The 13596-nt window shown below is 43.0% G+C and overlaps 1 protein-coding gene across 2 annotated transcripts in view; it reads left to right on the top strand.

The window, feature by feature from the left end:
- Positions 1-760: 760 nt before the first annotated feature.
- LOC116287662 (uncharacterized) overlaps positions 761-13596 on the top strand; it is a 35200-nt gene continuing 22364 nt past the window's right edge. For both annotated transcript variants that reach the window (XM_089033544.1, XM_089033545.1), the window contains exon 1: positions 761-881. In XM_089033544.1, the coding sequence (XP_088889670.1) occupies positions 788-881 (94 nt within the window). In that variant the 5' untranslated portion in view covers positions 761-787. The remainder of the gene's footprint in view (positions 882-13596) is intronic.

Below are 13596 nucleotides of genomic sequence, written 5' to 3'. Positions count from 1 at the left end.
AATAATAATAATAATAATAATGAAAAAAAGATAATAATAATGATGACTTTTTAATTTTAAAAAATAAGAAGAAAAATAGGGACATAAATATAGAAAGAAATAATAATAATAATAAATAATAATAATAAATAGTAATAATAATAATAATTATTATTATTGTTATTGTTATTAATTATTCAAAATTTGATTTGATAAGTGGCAATACGAAAGATAAAATCTATCTATCAATCTATAATAATTATACAATAGCCTTTCAGCTTACGCTTTTAAAATCTAACTTATGTATGTCAACAACCACCTAGAAAATTAAATGGAAAAACATCCTATAGCTATATCTTCGGGTATTTCCCTGCTACTTATTACAGTAGCTCCGAATGATCATATCGCATACTGACATGACACGTGACATTAACTGTCCAATCATGACACTTCATTAAAGGTCAACAAACCTAGTTTTACTTTACTTATGATATAATTTTTCAATAGTCAAATAAGGCTAGCTCTTGGTTCTGTACTGATCGACTTTGTGTTTTCTCGATTGGACATGAATGTTTGAGGAAGAAACATGGAGTCAGAGCTTTAGCTTTACAGCAGCAGAGGAGTTAGTGCATACCGGAGCACGCTTCAAACGTCTAAGCCGTGTTACGTTTGCAAATTATAATATTTCGCTTTATTTCCGGGCGATATTAAAATGGCGAGTCAAAAGAAAGATTTGCAAACTGGGCTTAGTGAGGAAACCCTCTGATAGAGAAACCGTTGCTAAGGCAGTTAGAAAGCTCGTCTAGTGATGAAGAGGACAAATCATCCGGGATTTCAAGCCTGGGATGGAGAACAAGAAATCTTTGGCAGCGTCAAAAAAAGACCAAATCAGTGCAAAACAGGTAACACTTTTAGTACGTCGCAATTTAATACTTCGTAATTTTCTCCTCTTTTGAGCTCTTTTCACTTAAAAGAAAGCTTATTTCTCGATCATCGTAAGGAAGTATTTTTGAACAAGTGTAAGCACATTCCTAAACAGCGTTGATCACCAGGAAGTAATCTAAAAAGCAAGTTAATTACATAAAAACATTGGCAATTAATCGGTCAATTTATATACTTTAATTATCTAATTTTTAAACAAACACCTTCTTTAGTTTTTAAAAGTAGAAAAAAGATTTGAAAGAAAGTTTTTCAAAGTCTTAATTCTAAGATTTATATTAGGTAATAAATTGATAATGCCCTGCATGCGCTCGAAGGTTTTATATCTAAGTTATTACTAGACAAGAATATGTTCGTATATATGGTTACGGTTTTGTATAGCTTTGTATATTGTAAATTGTCACGTCTTTGTGTTAATAAAGTATTTATTGGAAAAAAGTAATAAGATAAATAAAATATATGAAAAATTAAAATATATGGTTAAGGTTAAGTTGTCAAGGTCAAACAACTTCCTTTGACATTTTCGATTATATTTTATCACTAAATGTCTTCATAAAATACTTAAATTAAAAACAAGCAATATATTTGAGTTAAATTTATGTGAACAAACTCTTACATAATATTTTTGTTTAGCTTTTACCTTCTAATAATGATAATCTTAATGATGACGCGTTGTGACGGTTTAATTAACTCTCAGTTTTGTGCATAAAGTGCATACGACACGAAAACAATTTAATGTTGAAAATGTTTAGTTTATTGGCATTAATAAAAATATCACGGTTAAATTTGTTTCAACAACGTATTTCTCTAGAAATTCAAGGAAATTTAGCACAAGTTGTGACTTAACTCAAGATTTCGTTTAAAACATCCACTGATACAGTACATATAGCGCGACTTTGCAGAAGGAAACAAGCTAAAGCGTGTTTATTCGAGATAGTTACCACTACTGTAATGACGTACATTCTAAAATTAGTTCATAATAAAAAGTGTTTTTTATCGGTGAATTCAAATTTGTTCTTTACTAAAACCAATGTTTTTTTTTGGCTATTTAATATTTGCAGCTAGTTTTGGTAAGTCTTCCTAAATTATCGAATTGTTTTTCTATCGTAATATCAGAAACTTTGAAACGTCAAGAACAGGTCCAATCCAGACACTAACAGCAGTAGTATAGGGAATGGGGGTTCTAACGCAGTGACCACACGAGGATTTCCCGTTTAAAGTCACTAACCCGTGTTTGCGTAGCCCTCATTCCCTATGAGACCCCCAGGATTACCCGTGGGGGTAACAGCGCACTCGAAATATGTTAGTTTACGCCAGGATTACCCGTGAGGGCAACAGCGCACCTTAGTATAGGGAATGGGGGTTCCAGCGCGATCTCAACACGGGGTAAGACCCGCGTCAAAAATCCACCTACGGACGACCCCCACTCCAAGTGTGGTTGAGGGCAACAGCGCACTTAAATATATTAGTCTATATATGGAGTGCGAAGAATGTAAGAGAACTTTTAAGAAAGAAGCGGATTTGAAAAAGCATTTGAAAATGAAGACGAAGTGTATGAGCAGTTATGATTGTGGATGTGGTAAGAAGTTTGAGACTAAGGTTAAATTGTTTTGGCATTGTCAGGACTGTGAGTACGACTACGACGACCTAAAAAGTGCTTGGTATTAGGTATAAAATATTTCCTATTATATAGATGGAATCCCAAAGCAACTTCAGCACGGTGTCAATACCCGGTAACGGTGAGATTGACGTTAGACAGTTTTGGCGTCAGTCAGAAAGGAAGGTTAAAAGGACTCTCCGAAAAGGTATAGAAGAATTAGGAGCCCTGAAAGCGAGCATAATGGTAGAAGTAAGTTTGTCAAAAGACGAGGTAATGACGACAGCAATGTTGCGATCAAAGTCGTTAGTGATATTAGAATCCACGAATCTGGATAGGTCACTCAGTGAAGCCTTAGAAGCAATAATGGAGTCGCTGTCTAACTACACGAAAGAAGGATCGGGTTGGACAGTAGAGGAGGTTGAAGGAATAGAGATAAGTATGGCCAGGTACGTACCCATACGAGGGGGGAGTTACGTACCGCTACCAACGTGGGTAGAAAGGAAGAAGGCTATTGTAAACGTGAAGAATGAAGACAATCGATGCTTTATGTGGGCAATCAGGTCTGCACTGTATCCAGCAGAGAAGGATCCCTGTAGGACAAGTAAGTATCCCACAGATGATTTAGAGTGGGATGGTGTGGAATTTCCCATGCAGTTGATAGACATCCCCATATTTGAGGAAATAAACGATCTAGCAATTAACGTTTACGGAGTCAGAGAGCAGACGATAGTACCGTTAGTTCTGTCAAAAAGTAAAGGAGAGCGCGTACATTTATTCTACCACGGCGGACACTACTCATGGGTTAAACACATTAGCAGACTATTCTACAGACATACTAAGCACAAAGGCAAAAAGTACTTCTGCGACTGCTGCTTGCTGTCATTTACATCCTTAAATACCCTAAAGAAACACGATGAGATCTGCCGCGGAGTCGAAGAAGTGGCGCAACGGATCCAGATACCCACCAACAAAGAGCTTTCATACGCAGACCATCAAAAGCAGATGCAGGTGCCTTACGTGATATATGCAGACTTTGAAGCGTTGATAACTAAGGAAGAGCAGAAAAGTGGTGCCACGAATAAGGTGGGATTACACGAGATCTGCTCCTTTGGTTACATAGTAGTCAGATCAGATGGTAAGGCCAACCCTCCTGTGATTTACCGAGGTAAGAACGCAGCTAATGAGTTTCTAGAAGCATTGCGAGAAGAGGAGGAAGAGATAAGAGAACAATTAAGACGCCCAAAGAAGATGGAATTTACCAAAGAGAACCAGGAGGCTTTTAACAAGGCAAAAAAATGCCACATTTGTCAACCTACGCTTCTTCAGTTTGGAAGACGAGCCAAGAAAGCGTGGGATGAAGATGGAAAGTATCTAGGAGAAGCTCATTTTAAATGCGGGAAGTATGCTAAGAAAGGTGAGAAGCCGGGAAAGCCCTCCACGCACTGCATTCACTGCCACAAAGCATTTGTTGAGGATTTCTATGTGGATAAGGTTAGGGATCACTGCCACATCACTGGTAAATACAGAGGAGCGGCTCATTGGAAATGCAATATAAACTTCAAAGTAAATCCAGACATGGAGATTCCGGTGTTCTTTCACAACCTCCGCGGTTACGACTCCCATTTGCTACTACAAGGAACAGACGGCTCCGACGTCAAATGCATACCCAACAACAAAGAGCGCTACATGTCCGTAACTGTGGGTAAGCTAAAGTTCTTAGATTCGCAGCAGTTTATGGCGGACTCCTTAGCAAACCTCGTAAAGTATAACACCAACTTTCCCATTTCCAGTCAATATGGCGCGGAAAGGAAAGGAGTCTACCCATACGAATACATGGATTCCTGGGATCGATTCAAAGAGTCCCTACCACCCAAAGATCGCTTCTACAGCACCCTAAACGAGTCCGGTATAAAGGATGAGGAGTACCAGCATGCGTTAGACGTGTGGGAAAAGTACTCCTGTGAGAACATGGGGGACTACCACGACATCTACCTAAGGTCTGACGTAGTGCTGCTTGCAGATGTTTTCCAAAGCTTCAGAAAGATGGCTATGGAATATTACGGATTGGATCCCGCTAATTTCTACACGGCTCCTGGGCTCAGCTGGAGTGCTTTGTTAAAGAAGACAAATGCGCAGTTGGATCTCCTAACGGAGTACGACATGTATCGGTTTATGGAAGACGGTATTCGTGGCGGCGTATGCGGACCCAGCCGACGTTACGCCCGCGCAAACAACCCCTTAGTAGAGCACGACCCAGAGAAACCAACCACATACATTTACTACCTGGATGCGAATAACCTTTATGGTTGGGCAATGTCACAGTACCTACCTGTGAGAGACTTCGAATGGGATCCAGTGAAGCCGATAGACTTCTACATGCAGGTAGGAAAGGAGGAAGACAAGGGTTACGTCTTAGAAGTGGATCTGGAGTACCCAGAGCGCCTGCACGACGAACACAATGAGTTCCCCTTAGCACCAGAAGCGATAGAGATACCATTTAAGCAGCTAAGTCCACTGCAAAAGCAAATGTGCCCTGGTTACAAACCGTACAGGAAACTAACTATGAACCTGATGGATAAGAAGAAGTATGTGGTACATTACCGCAACCTGCAGTTCTACGTGCGACACGGAATGCGCGTAGAGAAGATCCACAGAGTCCTAAAATTCACGCAGGAACCCTGGATGCGCCCCTACATTGACTTTAACACGCAAAAGCGTACCGCAGCGAAAAATGACTTCGAGAAAAACCTCTTCAAACTGATGAACAACAGCGTGTTCGGAAAGACAATGGAGAACATCCGCAAGCGCGTAAGCGTAAAAATAGTCAGCACCAAAGAGGAAGCAGAAGCATACGTGTCACAGCCAGGCTTCGTTAGATACGTAGAAATGCTGAACTTCTACGTGATTCACATGAAAAGGGCAAACCTCTTACTAAACAAGCCCGTTTACACAGGCTTTACGGTGCTGGATCTATCGAAGCTGCTTATGTACGAGTTCTACTACGATAAGCTTAAGCCAAAGTACGGAGACCGCTGTCGCCTCCTGTACACAGACACCGACTCCCTAATTCTAGAAGTGCAAACGGAAGACGTTTACAAAGACTGCCTCCCCGACATAGACGAGTACGACACCAGCGGTTACCCGAAGGAGCACTTCCTTTACTCTGCGAAGAATAAGAAGGTAATTGGGAAGATGAAAGACGAAATGTTAGGAAAACCCATAGTAGAGTACGTGGGTCTGAAACCAAAGATGTACAGCGTGCTAAAGTTAGACGGCGTAGAAAAGAAAGCTAAAGGCGTAAAAAAGTACGTGGTTAAGAAGGACATTACGCACGAGTCCTACCTCAACGTATTACAAACACGCAAGGAACAGCGGCATAAGATGAACAGCCTGCGCAGCTATGGTCATCAGATACATAACGTCACGCAGGAGAAGGTGTCACTGTCTGCATTTGACGGTAAGCGATGGATGTGTGATGACGGAGTGCATACGATAGCATTCGGACATCACACGATAAGCAGTTCTTCCATGACGAACCCACGTGTGGGGCCATCGTGAAGATAATACAAGATGGGCTGACCCTTCTTAGCTATTACGCTTCGGATCTGGTAAGTTTCCAAAGACCAATTAGGATCCGTAGCTCTTTTGGATCCTCCTTCTAATTCACCCGGTCCGTAGAGATATCGGACCGTGACATTACCTAATTTTTTTTCATGGGGGAAGACCGCCCTTGAACTTCTGACGTAGGACTTGTGTTCCACGTGTTTCTTTTTTATAGCATCCTTGGGTTTCATTCCCGTAGCCCTGGCCGCCTCGTTGTTCAAAGCCGCGACGACCTGGGGGAGCCGCTGTGTACATTCCCTGTTGCGCTTCGAGGGATCTTCCAGCTCTTTCCAATACTGGTACCCAAAGAGACGCTCGGCCAGGGTCTTATTGAATCTTTCGACGATGCTCTGACCCCTGTGATACTCTGCCTCGGCTCTCCTAATTTTAGTGCTGTGGTCTTTCAGGGTCTTAGTAACCACGCCCATAAACTCTGTCCCCGCATCCACTTGCAGCAGCTTGGGCCATTTCAAGACGCGCTTATAAATCCTACCTAGGGCTTCTGCGACTTCCCCAGAATCCTTGCTGGTTATGGGTTCGGCGTCCTTGTATCTGCTTGCGATATCAATTACGGTCAAAGCGTACCTATAGGTCTTTCTTCTCACCTTCTCGTGCGGCAAGAAAAGCAAATCCGCCTGATGAACTTCATTGGGGGTATTTACGGTAAAGCTGGGCCTGGGAATGTACTTGGGCACGGGAAGATAAACCTGCCAGAGGGTTTGTTCTTTTAACCAGTTCTTAGCCGTTTCTTCTGATACCCTGGCCGCGGTCGCGAGTTTCTTGATGGCTGACGCTCCTTTCCAATAGCCCTCAGGTCCATAGTAAATCCTTTTAAGTTTGTCCTCTACGCGGCCCATTATATAAATTTGATTCAAGCGAAGGATAGGACAAGATTGATCTTTCGCCCGTTGAAATCCACCGTCTTTCCGTCCACTTTAATGGTGATGTTTATGCTTTCTACCAAATTAGACAAGTCATAGCTCAAAGAAATGGGGGTGTATTCTACTGGGTCAAATGGATTACCTTTGGGCAGAAACTTGGACATAAGAGAAGACTTTTCTCCATTGTTGTAACTATGGACCAAGTCGCAATAGACTTCGTAAGAGGATGCGACTTTCCATTTCACAGGTATGGCTGTGTTGGTAATTTCCTTGCCTGAGACACCTAGTAAAGATCCTAATGCATCAGTTTTTCCTAGGGTTACTGAGAAATTGTTAGGAAGATTATGTTTGAAGGTCATTTCGTGCGGCAATCCCGTGGTGAGAGTATAACCGCGCTTGGCGAGCTCCTTAGCAAGGGTGATTGGTGTGTAATGTCCATCGGGCAGCATTACGCCTTGGTAATTGTTAGACCCCTTATGCACGGTGACCATACCATTGACTAGATTATACCAAGAATTGTACAAAGAACAACTAACCAGCCGAACCTTATGGGCTTTGATGGGGGGATTCAGATAAGTGGTAAAGTTATTTTTATCGCTTTCCAAAAAGACGATCATATATTACAGGGGACAAGTCCCCTTCGTTAGAGCAGATACGCCAAAGCTACGCCTCCCGCCAGCCCTGCGACTCCTACGAAGACCAACTCATTGTCTTTTTGTTTCTTAGAAGGCTGATAGTAATTCTTAAACTGAGGCCTTTTTAACCCCGTTAATGCCGCGGGGTGTGCTTGCGCATAGAGCTTAAAGGCGTAGTCCGTGTTTTCGAAGTTCTTATCCGCCTGCATCTTGTCTTGGTAGTTCTTATCCAACCAATCCCTGTAAGCTTGTCTTTTTTCATTCCAAGCTGCCACGTCTCGCTGATATTTCTCCAGCGCTAAGTCGTGTCTCTTCCTTTCGGCGGCTAAATCTCCGCTTTTGTCGCCTCTGACTAATCTATCCAAATACTGACCACCATAATTAGCTCCAGTGAATGCTAAAGCTGCAATAACTCCACCTGCGACCACGCTAGCCATTTATACATTAGGAATGTACTTTTCCTTCTGTAGGTAATTCTTTGCCATGATAGCCCCGCCTACGGCAACGGTCATTTTGGCAAAATTAGCGAAGCTCTTGCTTGGGTCTTCAGTAAAGTCTTCTTTGAGCACTTTCTTACCTACCCAACCAATACCCGCAACCATGGAAGTAATGATAGCTGCTTCTTCAACAGTTTTCAATAACGCGGTTGACATTATATTACAGAGCGAGAAGGTTATTACTCCATTTCAGGGATCTTACTTTTTCTAACAGCCGGCTCCACAGGTGCGTGATATGTTGGTGGTTCTACCTTTTTCGTAGCCCGCCATTGTAAGTAAAGGCTGCCTGCTGCTATAGCAACTCCTAACGCGCCAATGACGTACCCAGGATTAATGAAGGATTCCTCTTCTTTTTCCTCCACCTTTTCTTCTTTTTTGGCTTTGTTCTTTTTATTCATCTCCGCGAGCTTCTTCCCCGCGGCAACTCTGCCTGGAGATTTAGCCTTGGTAATCTTTTGCTCCTCTTGGGGCTGCTCTACCTTCGACTCTGGTTCACTCATTTATATCTAAGGACTTGAAGGACTTGATAAGTACTTGAGAATGACTTAAGTAAGTACTTAAGGACGACTTGACTAAGTACTTGAGGCGACTTGATCAGGTACCTCAGCAAGTGCTGCCTGGAAGACCTTTTCGACTTCTCTGTCCTTTTTGAAGTCCTTCCAAGACATCGTAAGTTCCTTCAAGTCAACGTGCTGAGCTACGTGAAGTGCCGCAGAGGCGACTGCCATTAACTTACCGCACTTCAAAGACAACCACCCGCAGGTTATCTTAAGTTCTTGGGCGATGACATAGTCATCACTAATGTCCTTCCGTAGTTGCTCCACGTCGTCTATGGGCAGCGCAAGTCCGAGAAGCTTGGTGGCCAGCTTAATGGCTGAGTCTGCTACGGCGTCCGTGGTCTTACTTGCAAGGGCGGCCTCGTACCTCTTATGGAACTTCTTAACCTCCTCTTCTGACAACTTATTAACCTGCTCATGGGTAAGTTCCTTGCCTATCATTTCTTTGCACTTCCCAGATGACACAAGGATGTTAAGTTGTTCCTTGAGGTTGCTTTCATCTAGCTGCGTGGGGACTTCATCTAAGAGCTGCTCAATGTCCATATATGTTAATGGAATACGGAAACCTCAAAGAGAAGATCATTTTGGAATGTTGGTGCGTTTTTAAATGCCGCATGTATTCGTGTAACTGTTCCTTGGATATCTCACCGCCGTAGTCGCTTAAGATGGTTTCCAGGTCAGACTTACTTGGAGTATAAAATACTACGAGAGAGCCTATGTTTACCCTGAAGGGCTTAGAGACACTGGTAAGCTGCTGGGAAAGCAACCAAACGCTGATATTGTCATGCCTACCACTGAAGGCGAGTTTAACGAGCTCGGAAGTGCGTCTTTTTACGTCGTCCCCGCAGGCGATGTCATCCAGTATAAGGAGGGTTTGCGTATCTTTAGGGAATTGCTTATGCCAGAACTTCAAATGGCTGGATAACTCGTTAGGGTCTAAGATATCTACGAAGAAGTCGTCATCTTTCACTCCTATGCCCGTCCAGGTGCGGTTATTCACGTAGGTGGGGCATAATAGCACGATATAGTCGAAGCGGTATCTAAAGGGTCCCAATAGCTGCTCCACGACGAACTGCGTTTTGCCGCAGCCGGTGGGTCCTACTATCAGGGCATTGCAGGGAATATGGTTCGGATCCATTATATATACGATGGACCCAGTGGACGCAGTAAGAAGGATTGCCACCGACGCAAAAGATAAAAGAGACACCATAGAAATGCAAAGGGAGGAGATCGATCGGTTAAAGGAGCGCGTGCAGGAATTGTACGATGAAATGTGCGGTCTGAAGCGTGCAGAACGGTTTGGCGCGCTGATAACGATGGCAACGTGGGCTAAAGAAAGCGTTAAGGACTTTATGCGATATCCCCTGTAGAATGTCGACGTTTAGGTTAAATCTTTGTTAAGTATATGCTATTTAAAAAGTGTCTTAGAATGTTGACAATAAGGTTAAATCTTTGTTAAGGATGCCTGGAAACTATTTAAAAAGTGTCTTAGAATGTTTACAATAAGGTTAAATCTTTGTTAAGTCGCCCATAAGCTATTCCAAAAAATGCCTCAGAATGTTGACAATAAGGTTAAATCTTTGTTAAGTATGCGTGGAAACTATTTCAAAGAGTGTCTGAGAATGTTGACGTTTAGGTTAAATCTTTGTTAAGGATGTTAAATGGAGGTTAAGATATTGTTAAGTATATATGGACTGCTTGTTGTGTAAGAAGGTGTTCAGCACCAAACAAAGACTTCAATACCACGTTCGTCGCGGCGTTTGTACAAAGAAACCCCTTAGCCGCGCTTGTAAGGATTGCGGTAAGGAATTCAGCACCGTTCAAAAGATGCAACAACATCAGGATAAACGCATTTGTGGGCTTTGTAAGGACTGTAATAAGGAATTCCACAACCCCTTCGAAATGCAGCAGCATCTGAAAAGGGGCGTCTGTAATCGAACCAGACAGTGTAGTTTCTGTAATAAGATACTTAGTAGTCGTCAACGTTTACAGACGCACCGGAGAACGCATGATTATAGGTTTCTCTCCCGCGCTTACGACTTGGAAGGCGTGGATTGCTACCAATGTGCGGATTTGATGTGTCGCTGCCCGCATAAAGAGGATTACTTAAGGAATCGCATAGATTACCATAAGAAGATAGTCCGTACTTTCCCCTCTTTTGAACGCGCCGAAGGCGTTCCGTGGACTAAAAGGGAGTATTGGAGGCAGGAGTGCGATCGTTGTGGTTGTGTTAGAGAAGAGGAACATATCTTCAACTGTCTTAACAAAGATTTAACCTAAACGTCAACATTCTGAGACACTCTTTGAAATAGTTTCCGGGGTGTCTTAACAAAGATTTAACCTTATTGTTAACATTCTGAGACACTCTTTGAAATAGTTTCCACACATACTTAACAAAGATTTAACCTTATTGTTAACATTCTGAGACACTTTTGAAATAGCATTTCTTGGGGCCTTTAATAGTAAGGTAGGGTTTGCGCAAAGAGTCTCAAATCCCATCCTTATTTTTATTCATTATTATTAAGGATAATGAATAATAATAAATAAAAATAAGGACCCCTTTTAAAGGTATATGCTAGCCTACGCAGCTGCCTTTCTGGGAGGCATTCTAATTACCCTTTCAATATATGGACTGTATTACTTGCGAACTACCTGCCGACTGCATTACCCCTCGTAAGCCGCGTAAAAAATACACCTGCCTTCATTGTGACAGGGTATTCTCCGAAGGATCCTTTGTGGGGCATTGGTGCTCCGCGGATCCTAAAGCGCAGCGGACTTTAGCAGACGCGCTTAACTACAAAGAGGAGATGGAGTGACTCTTCTTTCAATGTCAAACTTCCATCGGCCATTTACCTTACCATAGCTGCGTAAGTGGGTGAATTCCTCGCCCTGAATTACGTACCGCACGCAATCCGGCGCCCAAAGGGAATATTCCTTGCCTTCTAAGTCTTTGAGGACTAACCGTAAACGGTCGATGTCTTCGAAGACGACGTAATTTTTTATTTCGTATGCTTTATCGCAAATCAGGTCACGCCAGTGTATTTGGTTGACGATCATTATATCTATGAAATATTCTAAGGTGCGTCTTTAGCGTCTCGGGGCTCTTAAAGCGTTTTATACACCATTTACAAGGAATGCGGATGCCGTCCACGTAGTTATCTATGGCACGACAGACAACGTCGTAATCGTCGGACACCATGGTTCGGAAATTATTCATGTCGTACTGCGAAATTAAGTTAGACTGGTCTGCGGACAGGACGCCGTTTCCCTTGGGGGTCTTTAATTCTATGCAAAAGCCATTAAACTCCTTATGGGCGTTGGAGATTAGTAGATCTGGCTGACCGCGTTTGTAACCTTTTTTCCAACATGTTATGCGCTTGCTGGCGGAGTCCTGTAGTTCGCCTAAGCCGGGGGTTAGGATGACGAGGGGGTGAAACCGGCGTATGTAATCGACGACTTTGAAATGCAGGTCAGATTCATTCTCTATTTTGAAGACTTTCTTATTCGGGGTGTCAAACCGCCTTTCTATTTCATACTTACCTGTCTTTCTCAACGCAGGCAGGACATCTTCCAAGACCCAATCCTGGAATGTCTCTGCCGTTGGCATCTTAGAGCTAAATATCAACTGATACAACCCAGATTCGGTTACGTACAGGGAATTAGGCTGTGAATACGAGGGGAGGCGATTCACCTCCACTCTAAGTTCGCTAAGCTTTACCTTATACTTTTCACGAACATGCACCTTAATTGCATCTTTTGGGCGTTCGTAACCCAACGCCAGCGCCACTTCCTTTGCTTTGAAGTATAGTTTATCGCCTTGCACTATGCATTGCAGTTTGGTTTCGTTGTTTTCGAATACGCGAAGCATATTATACGTAAGGAATATTTTATTTTTAGAATGGCTGAGGCAACGAAGTCCTTAATAGGCAACGCTCTTTAGCTGATTCATTTCTACGCTCAGTTGCGCGTCAGACACGACGAAGACGTAGCAGTTTATCTTATCGCCGTCGCCCGCACTGGCGTTCTTGGTGCGTCTGATCTCCAATGTTATGCCATCCTGCGTATTTACTAAACGTAAACCCTGACCATGTAGGTCTTCGTCGTTAATGGTGCGCATATCAATCCACAGCGCGTACTTATCCTTAAAGAATTCCTCGGGGCTAATTTGGTCGCCAAACTTGCGCATGGCCTCTCTGTACACGTCTGCGGGCTTTATCCCCTGGGAGTAAACCTTGTTTGGGACTCCGTTGATATTCACGCCCACGTTAGTAATGTTAGGGTTGTGAAAGGCTTCGGAGTCGCGCTTACCGGCCTCGTAGGGCTTAGCAAACACCAACATTAACCCCATGAGACTTTTTCGGGGGAGGTTAATGCTTTGGTTGATAACCTCATCCGTCTTATCCAAGAAGCTAAACGTCTTATACATTACTACGTGGTCGTATAAGAATGCCTTCCCGGAGCTGTATTCCATGCCAGCGCTACGGGCCAGCTCTTCGCTGTATACCGTTTCGTACTGTAGCTCTAAGTTGGTAACGGAATAGGGGGTTGTCGTGGTAAGCGCAGTGCTTAGCCCACCAATGATGTTATTAGCATCTGCTAAAGTTACTTCAAACTGTAGCTCGGATAACTGTCTTGGGTAATACACACCGTGATTCGTGATTACTTCAAAGTCCAGTGGTATGACATACTTGCTACCATAGGCGGTCTTTATTCGCTTTGCGTCTGCCACTGCGGTTTCTCCGCTGCCGTCAGTAGGTTGCGTTTTCGTAGGTGTGCGGACCTTACGTAGAATGACACTACCAATTCCTTGTTCTATCCTTTGCGCGCGGTCAAATGCTGTTAACCATAAGTCTTTGTACGTGGTATACAGATCGTACCTATTTAAGTCCAGCAAGGATTCCCCGG

The sequence above is a fragment of the Actinia tenebrosa genome, unplaced genomic scaffold, assembly GCF_029948245.1.
Source record: "Actinia tenebrosa isolate PJP-AT-01 unplaced genomic scaffold, QUT_ActTen_1.0 PGA_scaffold2__45_contigs__length_23673736, whole genome shotgun sequence".
Taxonomy (NCBI): Eukaryota; Metazoa; Cnidaria; class Anthozoa; order Actiniaria; family Actiniidae; genus Actinia; species Actinia tenebrosa.
This window is presented reverse-complemented; position numbering and strand designations above follow the sequence as displayed.